Source organism: Equus przewalskii, chromosome 15, assembly GCF_037783145.1.
Source record: "Equus przewalskii isolate Varuska chromosome 15, EquPr2, whole genome shotgun sequence".
Taxonomy (NCBI): Eukaryota; Metazoa; Chordata; class Mammalia; order Perissodactyla; family Equidae; genus Equus; species Equus przewalskii.
Genome location: NC_091845.1, coordinates 44439374 through 44459496, shown reverse-complemented (window position 1 = coordinate 44459496; position 20123 = coordinate 44439374). Strand labels below are relative to the sequence as shown.

The 20123-nt window shown below is 36.8% G+C and overlaps 1 protein-coding gene across 6 annotated transcripts in view; it reads left to right on the top strand.

Moving 5' to 3' along the window:
- The window catches only part of SNRK (SNF related kinase), a 60684-nt gene that overhangs the window by 28416 nt on the left and 12145 nt on the right, over positions 1-20123 (top strand). For all 6 annotated transcript variants that reach the window (XM_070575690.1, XM_070575691.1, XM_070575694.1 and 3 more), the window contains one exon: positions 16352-16493. In XM_070575690.1, coding sequence (XP_070431791.1) covers positions 16352-16493 — 142 coding nt within the window. The remainder of the gene's footprint in view (positions 1-16351; positions 16494-20123) is intronic.

The following is a 20123-nucleotide window of genomic DNA, read 5'->3' as shown; positions in this document are numbered from 1 at the left end:
CTTGAGGTTTTTCTTTTTAGTGGGGAGAGACAAACCTGTTGAAGAAAGACTGGTTTGCAAAACAGAAAATCACTAGTTAGAACAGACTTTTTAACACAAAATATTTGGAATCCTGTTGTTCAGAATACACATTGCTGCACAGAGTCAGAACTCCGAATGGCCGAGTGAGTTATTGCGGTGTTTTTCAGAACTGTTGAAGAAGGTGTGTGTCTGCTGACATGCAGGTGCTGTGCTTGATCACTCTCTTGTGCACACTCTTGAGGTGGCCTTATGGGACTAGTTCCTGACAGGTCTCAGTTTCTGGGGACACCCTGTCTCTTCATGTCGGGAAGTTGCATGTGTGGTCCTGACTCCCCAAATGGCTGCTTGGGAAATGCTTTCACAGTTACATTCTAATGCAGAGTGTGGTGTACTTCCTTCATGGGCTGTGGCTTCTGGCAGTCAGATCCTCACATTACTGTTGACTTTGGTAGAGAAAGATGGAGAGCAGACATAGAACAGGGCACCACAGAGCTAAGGCGGGTTAAGTAGCAGGGACTGTCCTGTGGAACTGATGCTTCATTATAGTTATGATTCCAAATAAGTACCCTTCGCTGTTTTTTCATTTTTTTATTCCCATGATTCTATATAACCCATTTCTGTATAGCCTAGTTTGTCTTTGGAAAACATTGACTTATCTCACCTAATTTTTATTGATTTATTAGCTTTATAGTGATGTGTTTAAAATTACATCCAGTAAAGTATAAAACAGTGCCTAATTTAATATTTTAAAAATTTAGTTCAGAATTATTTTAAAGCCTGGAACCTAAGGAAAATATTGTAGGACCTCAGCATTTGTGGCACTGTCTCGTGAGTAGGAAAACAAGACTCTATGGAGTTAGACCCTCCTCCTAGATACATCTAAATTCTAGTGTCTGGGATACAGCCAGGCACAGAGTAGGCACACTAGTTTGTTGGATAAAAATAATGGAGGGGTTGTAGATGGCTAAAAAAAAAGAGGATAAAGAGATGCAGAGGACCCATGCCCTCGGTGCCTTTTCCCGTTGGAATTGGATGGGATGATGCCAAGGCTTGCTCACTTCAGATGGCTTGTCTCTCTCGCTCAATGGTAAGGTCCTTGAGAGAGGGAACTGTGTGTTTATTTATATGTTATCTGTGTCCCATCCCCATTGCCTAGTAAACAATGACAACCTCTTAATGTTTTTTTAAATGAGTAAATATTACAGAAATGAACTAACGAAATGAAAATTTACATTCTTCTAAAGTTCTTTACAAAGTTTAATTGTGGCTGCCTTCCATGGCTCCTCTTAATTTCTTTGCTCACATCATAACCCCTTTTCCTTGTCTTCTATATGTGTATTTAATGAATCCTAGACTCATCATGAGTCTGATGAAATCTGTGGTTCCTCTCTTCAGAGAGATGCAGAGGTGCAGTTTTTCAGAGGTGTTGTATGAAATACTATGTAGCCCATTTTTGGATCTGATCTTGCAAGTTTATGGGGCTGAGTAAAGAGTGGGCCCACAACTTCTTGACAGAAATGATGCACACAAGCAGTTTTGAAATAAACTTTGGAGCATAAAATATAAGTGTGAAATAGTGTCCTTATTTTTGTGCCTTTGGCTACTTGACTCTAACTTGTTTTATTTATTAGATCTCTCATTTTCCTTATTGTGTTTTAAAATTCCTAGCTGTGATTTGGAATGGAAAATTGGAGCTAAGATTATAGACAGGGCTGCTCCCAAAAGGAACGTCAAGTTGTTGGGGGTACAGTGTTCTTTTTAGTTTTTAAAGTCAAAGTAGACTTAATTGGTGGGTATTTGGTGTGTCTGATACAATTTTTTTAAAACCCCATTTTGTGTCATTAACTGTATGTATTAACTCTTTGTTGACATTTGGAAGTTCTTGTTAAAGTTTAAAAGAGACTTACCATAGATTGGGAGCTCCAGTAGATGGCAGGGAAGCCCCTCAGGTGGTTGACCTCCATGTTCCAAGATGGGATTCTCAGTTTTGTACTGAGTGGTAACTAGTTTCTAGAGGACTGAAACTGGCTTAACCAATTCTTGAGAGACTAATGTGTATGAATACCATTGATTGATAAAGCAGTCATGTGGTGCGTGATGACGTTTCTGTCAACAACAGTCTGCATATACGACAGTGGTCCCATGAGATTAGTACCACATAGCCTAGGTGTGTAGTAGATTACAACATCTAGGTTTGTGTAAGCGCACTCTATGATGTTCACATGACAACAAAATTGCCTAATGACACGTTTCTCAGAATGTATCCCTGTTGTTAAGTGACACATGACTGTACAAGACATTCAATATCAGCCCACTATAAGCTTATATTCATGTATCAGAGTAGCTATATTTTCATAACTTTACCTATTTTTCAAGTTTTCTAAAAAGCTAGATTTACCATCTAGCTTCAGTATCAAAATGAATTCATTAATCAGCAGAGGCAAGACTAGGTAGAGAATTTGTATTCTCTAGCTTTCTAACTCTTGACTCTTCCAGCAACTGTCAGGGGAATAAGGAGAACTGCTTTTCATATGGTGAGGAGGCTTTCTAAGGCTTTATTCTTATGTTACTTTATGTAAGATAGATGAACTTCAGAATCCTTAGCTACCAGTGTCTGTTAGCAATTAGAGAGCTAATTACTGATCACTTTCTTTAGATCAGTTTTTGAGTTGTTCCAAACACAGCAGAACGCCAGGAAGCAAGCAAAGAAAGGCTCCTAGGATGCTGGAATGGACTGGCCTAAGCCCATGTACAAAAGCTCATGTATTTTATTGATAGTTGTCATTCAAGGTCTCACTCAGATCCTTATTTAATTTTATGTAAAATTCTAGCAAGTTCAATAAATTCTTATTTCTAACCTTTAGCTGATTGATAGAGCATAGAGACTTTATAGAGTCTGGCACACTGATAGCAGCAAGAGATGAGAAAGAATCATGAAATCATAGTTGAAAACTCTTAAAAACATGATATTCCTGAACAACTAGTGGATCAAAGAAGAAATTAAAGGGAAAATAAATAAGCTTCTCGAGACAAAAATGGAAACACAACATATCAGAACTTATGAGGGTGCAAGAAAAGCAGTTTTAAGAGGGAAGTTCAGAGCAGTAAATGCCTATGTTTAGAAACAGGAGAGATCCCAAGTAACCTAACTCTACACCTTAAGGGACTAGAAAAAGAAGAACAAACTGAGCCAAAAGGCAGCAGAAGGAAGGAAATAGTAAAGATTAGAGCAGAAATAAATGAAATAGAGAACAGAAAAACAATAGAAAAGATTAACTAAACTAAGAGTTGTTATTTGAAAAGATAAACAAAATTGACAAACCCTTACCTAGATTAACCAAGGAAAAAAGAGGACCTAAATCAACAAAATTATAAATGAAAAAGGAGACATTGCAAGAAATACAAAGGATCATGAGAGGCTATTATGAACAACTATATGCCAACAAACTGAACAATGTAGAAGAAATGGAAAAGTTCTTAAAAACGTACAACCAAGACTGAATCAGGAAGAAATAGAAAATCTGAATAGACCAATTACTAGTAAGGAGATTGAATCATTAATCAAAAATCTCACAATGAAGAAAAGCCCAGGACCCGATGGCTTCACTGGTGAATTTTACCAAACATTTAAAGAAGAATTAACATCAGTCCTTTTCAAACTCTTCCAAAAAATCAGAGGAGGGAACGCTCCCAAACTCATTTTACGAAGCCAATGTTATCCTGATACCAAAGCCTGAAAAGGATGCTACTAGAAAAGAAAACTACAGGCCAATATTCCTGATGAATATAAATGCAAAAATTCTCAATAAAATACTAGCAAACCTAATTTAGCAGCACATTAAGAAGATCATTCACCATGATCAAGTAGAATTGATCCCTGGGGTGCAAGGATGGTTCAACATATGCAAATCAGTCACTTTGGTACATCGTATTAATAGAATTGGAAAGCAAGAAGTAAAATTGTCTGTATTTACAGATGACATGATTTTATATATAAAAAGATCTTAAAGACTCTGAAGAATTGTTAGAACTAATCAGCAAATTCACTAAAATCATGGGATACAAAATTAACATAGAAAAATTAGTAGTGTTTTTATACACTAACTGAATTTTCTGAAAAGGAGATAAATCGATCTCATTTATGATAATAAGGAGGTGAAAGATCTCTACTGTGAAAACTACAAGACATTGATGAAAGAAACTGAAGACAGAAATAAATGGAAAGATATCTCGTGTTCATAGATTAGAAGAATTAATATTATTATAATATCAGTGCTACCAAAAGCCACCTATAGATTCAATGCAATCCCTACCAAGATTCCAATGGCATTTTTTACGGCAATAGAAAGAACACTCCTTAAATTTATATGGAACCACAGAAGACCCCAAATAGCCAAAGAAATCCTGAGAAAGAAGAACAAAGCAGGAGGCATCACACTTCCTAATTTCATGATTATAAGGCTATAGTCATTAAAGCAGTATGATACTAACATAAAAACAGAGTGGTAGACCAGTTGAGAGCCCAGAAATAAATCCAAGCATATATGGTCAACTAATATTTGGCAAGGAAGTGAGAGTACTTAATGGAGAAAAGATAGTCGCTTCTGTAAATGGTTCTGGGAAAATTGGATATTCACTTGTAAAAGAATGAAACTTGACCTCTATCTTACACTACTCACAAAAATTAACTTGAAATAGATTAAAGACTTAAATGTAAGACCTGAAACCATAAAACTCCTAGAAGAAAACGTGTGAAAAGCTCCATGATATGAATCTTGGTAAGGATTTTTTGGAAATCACACCATGGAAAGCACAAGCAGCAAAATCAAAATAAACAGGTGGGACTACATCAAACTAAAAAGTTTCTGCACGGCAAAAGAAACCATTAACAAAGTGAAAAGACAACCTATGAAATGGGAAAAAATATTTGCAAACCGTGTTTCTGATACGGGGTTAATATCCAAAATCTATCAAGAACTCATACAAGTTAATAGCAAAAAAAGCAAATAATCTGGTTTAAACATGGGCAAAGGACCTGAACATTTTTCCGAAGAAGACATATGAATGGCCAAAGAGGTACGTGAAAAGATGCTCAACATCACTAGTCATTAGGGAAATTCAAATTAAAACCGCAGTGAGATAGCACCTCATGCTTGTTAGAAGGGCCATCATCAAAAAGACAGGAGATAACAAATCCTGGCATGGAGGTGGAGAAAAGGGAACCCTTGTGCACTGTTGCTGAGATTGTAAATTTGTACAGCCACTATGGAAAACAGTATGGAGGATCCTCAAAAAATTAAAAATAGAACTACTGTGTGATCCAGCAATTCCACTTCTGGGAATATATCCAAAGGAAACAAAAACACTAAGTCAGAAAGATATCTGCACCCCCGTGTTCATAGCAGCATTATGTCCAGTGGCTGAGACATGGAAACAACCCACGTGTCCATCGATGGATAAAGAAGTTGTGAGAGAGATATATACACATATATACATGCTCGCACACATAGTGAAATGTTACTCAGCCACAAAAAAATGAGGAAATACTGCCATTTGCAACAACATGGATATGCCTTAAAGGCATGCTAAGTGAAATAAGTTGGATGGAAAAAGACAAATCCTGTATAATCTCACTTCTATGTGGAACCAAAAAAAAACCAAAGTCATAGAAAAAGCAATCAGATTTGTGGTTCCCAGAGGCAAAGAGAGGAGGAATTGGGAGAAGGTGGTCAAAAGGTACAAACTTCCATTTATAGGATAAATAAGTATTAGAGATAGAATGTATGACATGATGACTGTAGTTGACACTGCTGTATGATATACAGGGAAATTAAGAGAGTAGATCCTAAGAGTTCTCATCACAAGGAGAAATGAGTTTTTCTTTTCTTTTTACTGTATCTCTATGAGATGATGTTGACTAAACCTATTGTGGTAATTATTTCACAATATATGTGAATCAGACCATCATGCTGTACACCTTAAATTTAATAGTGATGTATGTCAATTATTTCTCAATAAAACTGGAAAAACAAACAGACAGGCTACAGCCCTCTGTCTGCTGCCTGGAGTCCGGGTGTTTAGCAGTGCTTTTGGACACTTTTGGAGGTAGGATGAGGTACATACTTGCCATGGAAGCAGCTCTAAAAGGGGAATCCTAGATGGAAGATAAGATGGAGCCATATTTTAAATGCCAGATGGTTGTTTCTTTTTCTGTAAATGAATGAACAGGAAAGAATTGTGGCAAGGCCCAGGACACAAAGGACAGCAGTGCCATCCCTCCTGGAAATTCTTCCTTCGTTGCTGACCTCTAGGGTCTCATTACGATTGCATCTCAGCACCTAGCACAGTGCCTGGCAAGTAGTGGTGCCGCACATTTGTTGATATATGTATCAGTGTCTGCTTTGTGGTCCTTTAGTGTAAGGGCCAGTTCTCCCAAGGGCATGTCTATATCTTAGCATGGTTCTTTTCTATTTTATTTTCATTTTATTATTATTGTTTTTGAGGAAGATTGGCCCTGAGCTAACATCTGTTGCCAGTCTTCCTCTATATCGTATGTGGGATGCTGCCAGGGCATGGCTTGACAAGCGGTGCTAGGTCCGTGCCTGGGATCCGAATCTGTGAACCTTGGGCCGCTGAAGTGGAGTGCATGAACTTAACCACTACACCACCGAGCTGGCCCCTTATCGTGGTTCTTTAACTGGTGATTTTAAGTGATGTAGAAAAGCAGGCTCTAATAATTTTTAATTCTTCCATTATCAGAAGGCATCAGGGGAAGAATTATTTAATAAATTATACTAGAATAATTAAGTATTTGAGGAAGAAAGAATGATAGATTCCCTACCTATGTCATATGTCAAAATAAATTCCAGGTGAGTTAAGGATTTGTAGATGAAGAATTAAGCCCCCTCCAAAAGGTGAATATTCATAAGATCTTGGCCATTTAAACAGGAATCGTAAGGAAAAGGTGATAGATTTGATTACAGTTAAATAGGTATGGTATACATATATTTAAGACAAAATTATAATGGAAACAAACTGGGGAAATAATTTGTAATATAGATGATGATTGCTATTTTTGTTATAGAAAGAGCTCTTACAAATCAATGAGAAAACTCTCCTAAAGATAAATGAAAAGAGAGATCATTAGAAAGCCATTAAATGGCCAGTGAAGAAGGAAAAATTTAACCTTAAAAGCAATTAGAGTATTTAGGACTTAGTATAAAGCTACAGTAATCAAGATTGTATGGTATTAGCAAAAGGATATATGTATAGATCAATAGAAAAGAATAGAGAGTTCATAAATAAACCCACACATAGGTAAAGTCAATTGATTTTTAGCAAAAGTGCTAAAGCAATTCAGTGAGAAAGGGTAGTTTTTTTAACAGTGTTGCTGGCACAATTAGATATCCATATGCAACATGAATCTTGACCCATACCTTACACCACTTAGAAAAACTCAGTGTGCTTCATAGACCTAAATGTAAAACTGTACTTCTAGAAGAAAACATAGGCAATCTTTGCAGCTTTGGCTTAGGCAAAGCTGTTATAGATACAACACCAAAAGCACAATCCATAAAAGAAAAATTTGATAATTTTTATCAGATTAACTCCTCTTTGAAAGATACTGTTAAGCCACAAACTGGGAGAAAACGATTGCAAATCACATATCTGTTAAATAATATATAAAGAACTCTCAAAACTCAGTAATAAATTGAAAGGCAACCCCAGTTTTGTATGTTTATCGTAATTCCTAAAAAGATACATTGATTTTTTTTTAGTGTAAGAAAATAAGATGTATACATTTTTAAACCACATGTCTAGTTTAGGTGTTGTGTATAGAGAATTAACCAAAACAAACATTTCAAGAACTAATATTTTGAATCTTTTATAGCAGATGTATACTATTTTAAAGTTTATTTCTCTGTATCTTCAAGTGAGAAAGTTAAAAAGTCTCTGGACAAGCTTAAGCATTTTAGGGAGTCTGGGTAATGCTGTGTTCTGATAAAGGACGTACCTCATTTGACTTTGTATTCCCCATGCCCAGAAAGCTGTGTTTGTTGTATTAAACATCATGTGCCTTTTGAAAGAGAACCTGTGAGAGTTGGCTCATGCAGGTGATTTTTATTAACTGATCTTTTAATTGCTTGTAAATTTGTCTTATGTTAGCGCACCGTTTAAAATCAACTTGAGGACGTAAAAATACTTCACTAGCTATTAAACTAAAGTGTTGTTAGTGCAGACTTCAAATTTATAAAATGCTAACCAGTTCTTTAGTCTACATTGTTTGTATTGTTTGACTAGAAAAATAGAATCGGGCATTTTTAGATTTGGTATTAAATGTAAACATTTCTACTTTCTGGATCAAAGTTAGACTTGTGAAATTGCTTTGCATTTGTCATAATCTTGACAGAAATTTGAAATGTGAAATCACTTCTTAAAACTAAACGTGTACCCACAGTCAGGGAGTGCTCCAGCAGATCCCCTCTTTGAAGAGAATCCATGTTGTAATTTGTAGTAGAAGAATGTACTCTTATACATGTTGTCATGCTGATGGCAAATTTCCACATTTTAAACATATTTCTAACATATGAACATTTTAAACTTTGTGACTAGTATTATAATAAAATTGGACAAGAGCTAGAGATTTTCCATAAGCTTGTAAAAGGAAGTATTTAAGTTTCACAAGGTATTTTTTAAAAGGTCTAATTTTGGAAAAGTAGGAATTTGTAACTGATTCTTGCTTCATTGAGGTATTTAGAAATACCTTGAGGGATTGTTCTGGCTAGATGAAATTTCGAGACAGCCAGAGCATCCAGGCTGACTGGGAATGTAGCCGAGGTGGGTGACTCTGTGGTGCCTCTGGCTTCAGTGTCACCTCCCCCTTGAGAACCCTCAGGTTTGTCCTGAAGCAGAGCAGTAGAACTAGAGGGTGAAACAGTCAGCAGCACTACCCTGACCCCTTGCCTGGCTTCATGAGACCAAGATCCTCTCCCTAGGCATCGAGTATTGAGATACCACCAGGAAAACTGAGGCTTATCTAGAGATTCTGTGGACCCATAACTCTGCCCTTTTTTTCTTTCATCACATTTTATAAGACTGTTAGGGGTTTTTATGAAACATCAGTGAGTTTAATATTTGAGTTTTCTTAATCGTTGAAGGAAATTATTTGTGCTAAAAATTAAAAGTAAAATAATTCCTACTATAGCTATTTATGCTATGGAGAGATTGGTCTGTGAGTCCGTTAAGGGCACCTTGCAGAACCAAGTGTCCCCAGACCGCTGGTTGAGAATCACTGTCTCAGTGAGTAAGAATATGTCTCGGCTTTTTTTTTTTTTAATTATCTTTTACATTCCTATAAATAGGTTTCTGCTTATTCAGTTAATGTATGTACACATCATAATATTCTGTTAAGCACAGCTAATTTTTAATTACTTTTTTTTTTACAAGTAATGAATGTTCTTGTAAGATAATTCAAATAATACAAAAGTGTATTGAATAAAAAGCCTAAAATCCCTTTAACTTTTCCCTCTCACTGCCACTCCTATACCTAGAGGTGACCATTTTTATCAATCCTTGCAAGCTCTGCAGTGATGCCTGGAGCACCATTTGCCTAGTCACCCTTTCAGAAATTACCAGATAAGTGGAGGTGTCCACATTTTATAGAAGAGGGAACTAGGATGCATAGAAGCCATGTAGCTTGGCCAAGAATACACAGCTAACTAAATGGCCAGGGTAGGATTTGAACCCAGGTCTCTGACGCTTTAGCCCAAGCGTGCTCTCTTCTTTAGGCCATACTGAAAGAAACCACACAGCTATCATTTCTAGCCTGGCTTATCTTTCCCTCTTCATCTGGAAAGTTCACTTCCTGACCCGTACCAAAATCAGATTTGTAGAGTGATTTATGTAAGAAGGCCATGTTGGAAGGGTGTCTGCTGCTTGTCTGATGTGGATTTGTGTGAACGTGTGCAGTCCCACAGTGTATGATTGATAACCTTTTGAGTTCTTGAACTCTTTCCTGTTTTCTTTTGACTTGAAAAAATAAGTTTGCACAAGATCTGAACCAGCTGACTGAAACAAACTGCACCTTCTCTTCACCGATTCCCCTGTTCTCTCCTCCAGGCTCTTCTCAGTCTCCTTTCCCTCTTAGCTTCTATTTGAAGGACATGAATAACCACCGACTGCCCCTGTACCCTAACCTCTGCTTCAGCTGCCTTTTGAGGGGTCCTCCCCAAACAGTATTTGCAGAAGTCCTGCTTTCTCTTTAGTGTCAGGTTCACTCCAGTCAGCAAACTTGTGTCGAGCAGGCACTACCTGGGTGCAGGGGACATAATGTGCGCTCGAGGAGCCCTGAGTAATGGAGGGAGACAGGAGAGCATCTGTAATTACAGCTTACTGCACTGATGCTGAAATTACCGGGTGGTCCAGGTCACCAGGTTGGAGGGCAGTGTGGGGAGACCTCAGGAAAGATGAGGGTTGCGGGTGGGAGCCTTTGGGGATTCTAAGCACATGAGGGAATTGTCAGGCTCTCCCTGACCTGCAATCAGAGGACCAAAGAGTATAGAATCTGGGATGTCTTCTCAGTTTTGATTGGGTAGGTGGAGGTGCTGTTGGCCAGGCTGGAACACAAATGGGGACGAATAAGTTTGGGTAAAAGATGATAAGCTTAGTTTGGGCAGCACTGATTTTTTAATTCCCCAGCGGGCATTTAGATGGAGTCAGATCTGGGAAAGAAGGTAATTGAAATAGGTATGAGATGATGGCATTCATTCTCACTTCTTTTTTTTTTTTTAAGAGGAGAAATGATTTCTTGTTAATTGATAAAACTTAGTTGCTTCTAACTAGAGTGTTGATAAAACTAGGAATAATAGAGGTATCCTAAAGCATTAGACTTGTCCAAATTCTTCATGCTTCTTCTGTCTTACTCTTAGACTGTTAGTTCAGATGACCTGACAGTTTTCTGCTTTCAGAATAGGTCTCTAGTCACGTCCGTTAGAACCAACCACTGATCCTGTTTGGCGTAAGAAAGAGTCTTTAGTAACCAGAGCTCTAGGTGATTTTGAATGCAGTTAAGTAGTTCTTACTGGGTAGATAAGAATGCAGATCAGTAGACCATAGCTTTAGGTTTCTGAATATCATGCAAGAAACAAAAGTCCTAGATTCTGTTGTAAAACTCCTGGGACCTACACACTTCTGCAACAGTACTTGCTATTCTAAGAAATCACAGCCTTTTACCTTACTGTTGGGTCATATGTCGTTTGCTGGGGACCGCAGTTGGAACTGAAAAGTGATTGCATAAATCCTGCCGGTTTAAGTGGTGTTGTAGAAGGCACTGATCCCTACTTCATCTGTAGTGGTTTTAGAACATTCTATTTCTATTGCTTCTTTCATGACTCATGGCTGCACTGATCAAAGAAAGCCAGAGGAAAAAAGTAGAGGTTTCTACCTAAAACCTTTCTTCTGGTCTTCCCATTTTTATTACTTTCTAATCCCTGTTCTTTCTTTTGCTGTCTTTTTTTTTTTTTTAGGAAGATTAGCCCTGAGCTAACATCTGCTGCCAGTCCTCCTCTTTTTGCTGAGGAAGACTGGCCCTGAGCTAACATCCGTGCCCATCTTCCTCTACTTTATATGTGGGACGCCTATCACAGCATGGCTTGCCAAGCAGTGCCATGTCTGTACCCGGGATCCGAACTGGCGAACCCTGGGCCTCTAAACTGGAATGTGTGCACTTAACCGCTGCACCACTGGGCCAGCCCCTCTTTTTCTGTCTTGATAATTCACTTCAGAAATGATTTTTTAGAAAATCTCTCAGTAGTTATGACATTCCCCACCCCTCCTTTGGCCATTGCTTTTCCTCAAATTAATTATTAGCATGTTCTTTTGTGTTTTGTTGTCATTTTGATCTTTTGGTAGCCTGCCTAAAATGAACTTTGTAATGTAAATTCCACTTCCAATGCTAGAAATGGCATGATTCAATTGTATTATGATAAATTGACCTACTGAATGTTGGCAGATGAGCTTCGGTCCTCATTTTCGTGATCTTATTTCCAGCCGGCTTGAGAGGGACCAGTAACTCCCACCCTTTATACAAACAAAGACTTCATTATCTTTCCACCCCTTCCCACGATTCCATGAGTTGGAAGATTTTTTTTCTTAAGGAAGATTTGTCCTGTGATAACATCCATTGCCAATCCTCCTCTTGTTTTACTTGAGGAAGATTAGCCCTGAGCTAACATCTCTGCCAGTCTTCCTCTACTTTGTATGTGAGATGCTGCCACAACATGACTGGTGAGTGATTCAGGTCTGCGTTTGGGATCCAAACCTGCAGACACGGGCTTCCAAAGCGGAGCATGTGGAACTAATTGCTCGGTCATGGGCTCAGCTCCTGGAAGATTTTTTTAACCAAAGGAATTGTATTTGTTAAGTGATATTTTCTTTTTCCATTTTTATTAACGAAGGCCCTGTAGCTGGGTCTGAAATCAAAATATATGCTTCAGATAGTAGTATCAACATTAAGTTTGATTTTTCAGATGGTTGATGTTTTTTAACCTCTGTACCTTTAATATGAATCCAATTTCATTAACATTTTTTAAAAATGAAAATAATCTCAACTCCCTGTTCCATGCTCTTTCTCTCACCTTCTCCTCCCATCGCCTCCATTACATACTTGGTGGGTCCGTTGTAGTCATAGGATTTCACGCTGAGGCTGTGATCTACATCTTGGGAGTTTGTAGTTTTATTAGCAAGGTTTTTCTTTTGTTTTTTTTTTTTTAAAGGAAGATTAGCCCTGAGCTAACATCTGCCGCCAATCCTCCTCTTTTTGCTGAGGAAGACTAGCCCTGAGCTAACATCTCTGCCTATCTTCCCCTACTTTATATGTGGGACGCCTACCACAGCATGGCTTGATGAGCAGTGCGTAGGTCTGCGCTCTGGATCCCAACCGGTGGACCCTGGGCTGCTGAAGCGCAGTGCGCGAACTTAACCGCTGTGCCAGGGGGCCAGCCACAGCAAGTTTTTTTTTAATGAAAGATAATTAAAAATATTCACTAAAATGAATTTTTCAGTACCACCTCCCTTTCTCATTTGTAGGGGAATGTAATAGGTTATTCTTTTTGTTGCCATTTTTAGTCCTCTAATACCAGATGTCTAGTTCTGGAGACCCAAGCTCCTGAATCATCACCGTTTTTTACCCTAATTACCAAAAGGCCTTCTCTGTTCCTCTCTCCTCATCTCTCTTAATTTTTCTTTTCTGTGTTGGCCTTGTGTCTTCTTCAACTTACCTACTTTCTGTTTCTGTTACCTGTTGTCTGTTTCTCACAGTGAATTGGGAGCCCTGTAAGGGCAAGGGTGTCTCACATTCATCTCTGTGTTCACTGTGCCTACAGCAGTGCCTGGCACAGACGAGCAAGAGCCGGGCAGCCCCCTTAGGAATGCTTTCTGTGTGCTGGGCTCTGTCTTGAATACTTAGCATGGATTCTGTTTTAATCCTTTTAATGCCCATGGCAGCTTCAAGAGGAAGTACGTTACTGTTCCTCTTTGCTTTTTAAAGATGGGGAGCATATTTTTAAATAACTTGGTTAAAGTCATACCACTTTGTGTTTGTTTGCTGACTGTTTTTACCTCTTTTCTTTGGCCCTTAGGATGAAAAGATAAAATGATTCAAGGACAAAGAGTAGAGTAAGAAAAATAAAAAATCAGGAAAATAAGTAAATGGAATAAATGGCTCCTTGAATAATCATGTGGTCTCAGTGGATGGTCATTTGCCCTTTCTAAAACCTTGCCTCTTAGTTACACTGCTGTTCTTCTCTAGTTTAAATGCCTCAGATTATGTTATTTATCTTTGCAAACTACTTGGTGTAGAATTGCATTTCTAAGATTGTCCAATTTTAATCATTTCTATGTTCAGAAATTATTTGAGCCCTAACTGGAAAGAGTGTGTGTGTGTGTGTGTGTATTTATGTTGTTTTTCTTTTTTTACTCTAATCATGCATCACTTCCTAACAAGCAGGGTGTGTTAGTTTGCTTGGGCAAATGATCCTGAAGAGAACATTTCCAAATAATTGGACTTCCTTGTTGCTGTCGAGGTTAATATTTAACAGAAAAGGAAAGTTTTCTTTAACCAAATAAGACTTTAGGATGATTATTGATATTTATATTATTTATTATATTTTTAAAACATCAGTTTTGTATAATTGCACCATCAGATACCATCTCCAGTTTTGCATAGAGAAAAGGTAAAAAACGAAATGAGTTTATCCACCAAGTATGAGATGGTAGAAGAAATAATGTAACCAAACTCATTTTATGAAAATTGATTTTGTAGGATTTATATGGAAAGATATGAATTTATTGTATCTCAACTACATATATATTAATGGTTGGGTTTGCTTATAGCAGTAGCATTAGATGTTGTCAATATTTTAACAACAGAATTAAGTTTTTATTTTAAATACCCTGATTTTTGTGTTTATGCATTTTTATCGTAAGCCATTTAAAATCCCCCCTTCTTTTGGGAGGAGATAACCAAGTGTATATTATACACAAAAACTTGGTGAATTTCCCTTCTTCCGTAATGAACATCAGTGAAAAGGTGGGTTTACTTTATGATTAATTTCTAGGTTTTGTAAAACGAGGGACACATGCATTAAAGCGAGAATAATTGTAATTGCCCCTTGTTCCGGGGGTGGCTTGAGAGTTGGGGCAAGTGACCAAAAATAGAGGTTCTACTTGTACAAAGAGGGTTTAAGTTTAACATCAACTATATAAATTTCCTTTAAAAATTATGATCAAGTGCTATTAGAATTAGGGTTATAAATTCTTCTCAGTGGGTATTTAAAGAAAATGTGCAGCTAGCCACCATTACTCAGATTGTTTGAATCTGAATGGGGATGGCCCTCTGGATCCCAAGATCAAAGTAAAGAAATGTGGGTCAGTGAATGGAGTCCTCAGCCAGCTTGCTGTCCTGGGGCAGTAGGTCAGATAATTAATTCATGCATCCAACAAGGAATGCCAGGCATAGCTCTTAGGGACATTGTAGAGCCAAGGGTTTGGACTGAATGATCCTTAGGTCCCTTTCATTCTCATTTATATAAATGTTTTAATTTTAGTAGATTTTTCCATCTGCTTCATTAATTTCCATGGAACATCCTTAGTAAACTTATTATACATATCAAAAAATCACAGTGTGTGTAACTTTTGAGTATACCGCCTCTTTGTTTAGTTTGGACCAAGGAAAAGATATTTCATTAACAAGTTGTAATTCTCTTGAAGAATATCATAGAACCTACATCATTTTGGATGTTGAAGCTTAAATGAAAACAGCAAGTGAGTGTTAACAGATGTGGTGGCAAAGGCCGCATGGCCTGCCCCTGCATTCTCTTCTAAGCCTTTTGTAGTCTAGAAAAGCTTCTTGAATTGATCTCTTGTTTTTTGAATGTTTATGTACTAATCATGTCTGTAGTTTCTGAAATGAATGAATGGTTTGTGATGTCCTTCCTAAATGGATTCATCGGTTCATCATCATCTAGTGCTAGCGTTGGGAGAATCCTCAATGTCAACTAGTCTAGCCTTAAAATCAGTACAGGAATGCCATATGCAGAATATTAGACAGATGATTGCCCACCCTTTACTGGAATATTTACAGTGATGGGAAACTTACTATCTTTTCCAGTGTTTTAACGGCTTTATTAGGTAGTTCTTACTGTTTTTAAGTCAAAGTATGCCTCCTGGTTACTTATACCTTTGGTCTTATTCTATCCTTTGAAGTGATATATTATCAGTCTTTTTCCTCATTGACAGTCCAGGAATATTTCTCTCATCTCTAAGCTTTAATTTTCTTATCTATAAAATGATCATGAGTTACATGATCTGGTTATCTCACCAGGATTGAGGTAAAGAACAACTGAGATAATTATGACCTTAGGCAAAATCCTTTTCATGTCTCAGATCATTAATATCTTAGTTTTATCTCTGCTGTATAATGTAATGAGAAGACCAATGTGTGTCCATTGGTTTGGGAACCTTGATACATACTTTCCAGTTGATATTCTTACTGTTAACAGCTGAATTACTTTATTTCTTCATTGAACATTTATTGATCATTCACTGCCTGGCACTTGCTTGGGTCTTAAGTGAAGATAAAAACAGTGAACAAGGCAGGTACCTTCTTTGCCTTATTGGGGCTTAAGTTTTCTTCCCTAAATCTTTTTACTTTGAGATATAAATGCTTTTGATTTTTTACAATAAAATAATATTGTTAATCTACTTTTACTCCTCTTAGTGTTTTTGGTTTTCTAACTAGCCCATTATTTAACAGAATGTCTTTGATTTGCAGATATATGGAGTCTGGGAGTGATCCTTTTCATGTTGGTGTGTGGACAGCCACCCTTTCAAGAGGCCAATGACAGTGAAACATTGACAATGATCATGGATTGCAAATATACAGTACCATCGCATGTGTCTAAAGAGTGTAAAGAGTAAGTAAAAAAAAAAAAAATTGTGTGGGTTCATTTTAATATTTGAACTTAATGTTTCTGCTCTTAAGTGTGTGGGTGTGCAGTTAACCCCAGAATATGATTTGAAATTTAATATTCAAATACAGAATGTATTAGCCTATTTCTTAAATATGGCAGTTTTCAAGAAGCCCATTATATGCCTCTTCAGCCACCAGGAGCGGTGGTTACGTTCACTTGAAAGGAAGACATTACCATGAGAACTACTTTTCTCTTTTTTGCATCAGCAAAAAGGAAGATCACCTGGAATTATTCTAAGTTCCAGAGAAGAGTTAGGACATTTTTATTCCTAAAATAGACCATCAACATACCATTTTAGGATTTACACAGTATGTCTCATAATTTTATTCACATAGTTGAATAAGAGCTCTGTTTTGGTTTATGTGACTCTGGGAAGCCAGCAACCAAAAGTAAACTCAAATTGTTTAGAATTTAAAGCACTGTATAGTACATAGTAGTGAGTAGTGAGTATGTATGTATAATGAGACATACTGTAATGGAATAAAAGAACTGTTGGAAGTTCAGTATTTCATTGACGTTATGGGTGATAGTTTTAAATAAGCTCAACTGAGATTATAGCTACTGCTTAAAGAATTTTGCTTTAACAACAGTTTTGAGTTTCTCCTGTCAGCTGGTAAGGAGGAAATTTGATAGCTTGAGGAATTTTTTCTCCAGTTGGATCCCATCTTAAGCCATGTGGTAGATGGTTAAGAACTTAGGTATTCAAACTCTCTGGAATCAAATATTGGTTTTTCTGTTTACTAATGATGTGAGAATGGTGGAACCAACCTTACAGGGTAATTGTGAAAACTAAGTGCATTCATGTATATCACGCTCTTCGCTCAGTCCTTAGCACATAGGAAGCACGTGATGTGACTATTGACGATGATCTTTATGCCCTTACTGTTATTACTCTCTACCCCAGGCAGCAGGGCGGCTGTCTGTGGGTATACATCGTGTGCATGTTGGATGTTTGTAATTCAAGGAGTATCTCCACAACCCCTGCTGAAAAACTACAACAGATTAACTTATTTTTGTATTGACATGTATCATTCAAAAGGATGTATAAAATGTGCATGTAATAAAACTAACACCTTTGTACTAATTTTCCAGCTTACGAAATAGAACAGTTCTAATATCTTAGAAGGCTCCTCTGCGTCTCCCTCCTAAGGGAGGATCTTTCATAATCATAGGACCATTCTGTGTTTTACTTTTTCCTGTGTCAATTTTGCTAAGTTGTGTTTTTTAAGGAACTTACCCATTTTATCTAAATTTTCAAATTTATTAGCCTCAAATATTTATAATGTCCTCTAATTCTGTTTTTAAAGTTTATAGAACAGTCGGGAAGTTGCTCTTTTTCATTTCAATATTGACAGTTTTTACCTTCTCTTATTTTTATCTTGATGAGGCTTGCTTGAGGTTTGTTCATTTTAATCGTCTTTTTCAAACTACCTTTTGTCTTTATTAATTTACTATTGTATTTTTTGCTTTATATTATTAATATTCTTTTCTCTTGTCTGTATTATTTCCTTCTACCTACTTAATGGGCTAACTTCTTTTGTTATTTTTCTTCTTTATGTTGGATACCCGGCTCATAAATTTCCTTCCTAGTGTAATAATTAAGGCTATAAATTGCCTCCTAGTACCATTTCAGCTGCATCCCACTGGTTTTGATTTGTACTCCCTTTGTTGTTATTTAGTTCTGAGTATTTTCTAGTTTTCAGTGGTTTACTTGACCCATGAGTTTTTAGAGGGTATTTTAAATTTCCAAATGTATAGTTTTTCCAGTTAGTTTTTTGTTTTTCATTTCTGACTTAATTGCATTGTGATCCAAGAATATAGCCTATATTTGTACTAGTTTGTTAAGGCTTCCTTATGGCCTACATGGAGTCAGTTTTTGTAAATAATCCTTTTGTTCTGGAAAAGAATATACATTGTTTAATTGTTGGGGTCAGAGTTCTATATAAATCCTTAAGATCAAGCTTGTTAATTATGTTGTTCAAAATTACTTACAAGCTGTCTGAGTTTTTGACTGCTTGATCCATCACTGAGATATTCTTCCACTGTGATGGTGGATTTCTTGTTTTATTCTTGGAGGTCTGTCAGTTTTTGCTTTGCATGTTTGAGGCAATATTATTAAGTACAAAAAAGTTGAAAACTATTGTATCTTTCTGGTGAATTGAACCTTTGTATCACTGTTTATCTCTAATAATGGTTTTTACCTTAAAGTCAATCTGTGTTACATAGTTTTAGTTAATAACCACACCAGTCTTCCTTTGCTTAGCACTCATGTGCTATATAGTTTTCCATTCTTTTACTTTAAACCTTTCATCATCTTGGTTTTCAGTGCATCTTTTTTAATAGCTGGAAGCTGGGTTTTTTCACTCCCATCTGAGCATTTTTGTCTTATTTGAAGAGTTTATTTCATTTATATTTGTTGTGTGAACTGATAGTTGTAGATGTATTTTTGCCATCCTTTCACGTGCTTTATATTTGTTCTACTTTTTCATTTTTTTAAAAATCCAGTCCTTTGGGATTGGAGGAGGTTTTTCTTTTTCCCCTTATTTGACTTTTCCTCTTAACTAGCTTGGAGATTACAGTCAGTTATTTTAGTGATTTCTACGTCTATTTTAAAACACACATGCATGTTTGTTTAATTTAATAAAATCTATAGTTAATCCTTATCTTTATTCTCTTCCCAGACAACACAAAATCCTTAAAACACTTTACCATTTAATACTTTAGTAATCTTTTTTTAAACTCAATAAATTAGACAATATTATCATTCTTTATAGTAAAAATTATTTAAAATTACCCAGATGTTTGATAAGAACTTTGTTTATCCTTCTAGTTGGGATCACATTCTTCTGCCAAAATTACATCCTTTAGAATTTCTTTTGATGAGCATCTGTTGGTGTTCAACTTTCTCAGTTTTTATTTGAAAATGTCTGTATGTCACATGTGCTCTTGAAAGATAGTTTCATTGAGTATAGATTTCTAGGTTGACAGTTATTTTCCCTCAGGTCATTGCAGATCTTATTCCACTATCTTCTGACATCTCTTGTTCTTGAGAAGTCTGCTGTCCATCTTTGTTCTTACATAGGTGATCTGTCTTTGCTCTCAGGCTGCTTTAAGAGCTTCTATTTATTCTGCTTAGTATATGTTAGGCTTCCTGGTTCAGAATTTGTATTCTTCAATGAGTTTGGAAAATTCTCAGCCATTGTCTTTTTTTTTTTGAGGTAAGACTGGCCCTGAGCTAACATCTGTGCCTGTCTTCCTCTACTTTATATGTGGGATACCTGCTACAGTGCAGCTTGACAAGCAGTGTGTAGGTCTGCACCTGAGATCTGAACTGGCGAACCCAGGGTCACCAAAGCAGAGTGAGCAAACTTAACTGCTGCACCACTGGGCCGGCCCCTCAGCCATTATCTCTTCAAATACAGTTTCTTCCCCATTTTCTCATTCCCTTCTGGAACTCTAATTAGATGTATGCTAGGTTTTTTCACTCTGTCCTCCTTGTTTTTTAACCTCTTTCATATTTTCTATCTCTTAGTCCACCAAGAGAGACTCTTTAAGAGATTCATTAGGGGCTGG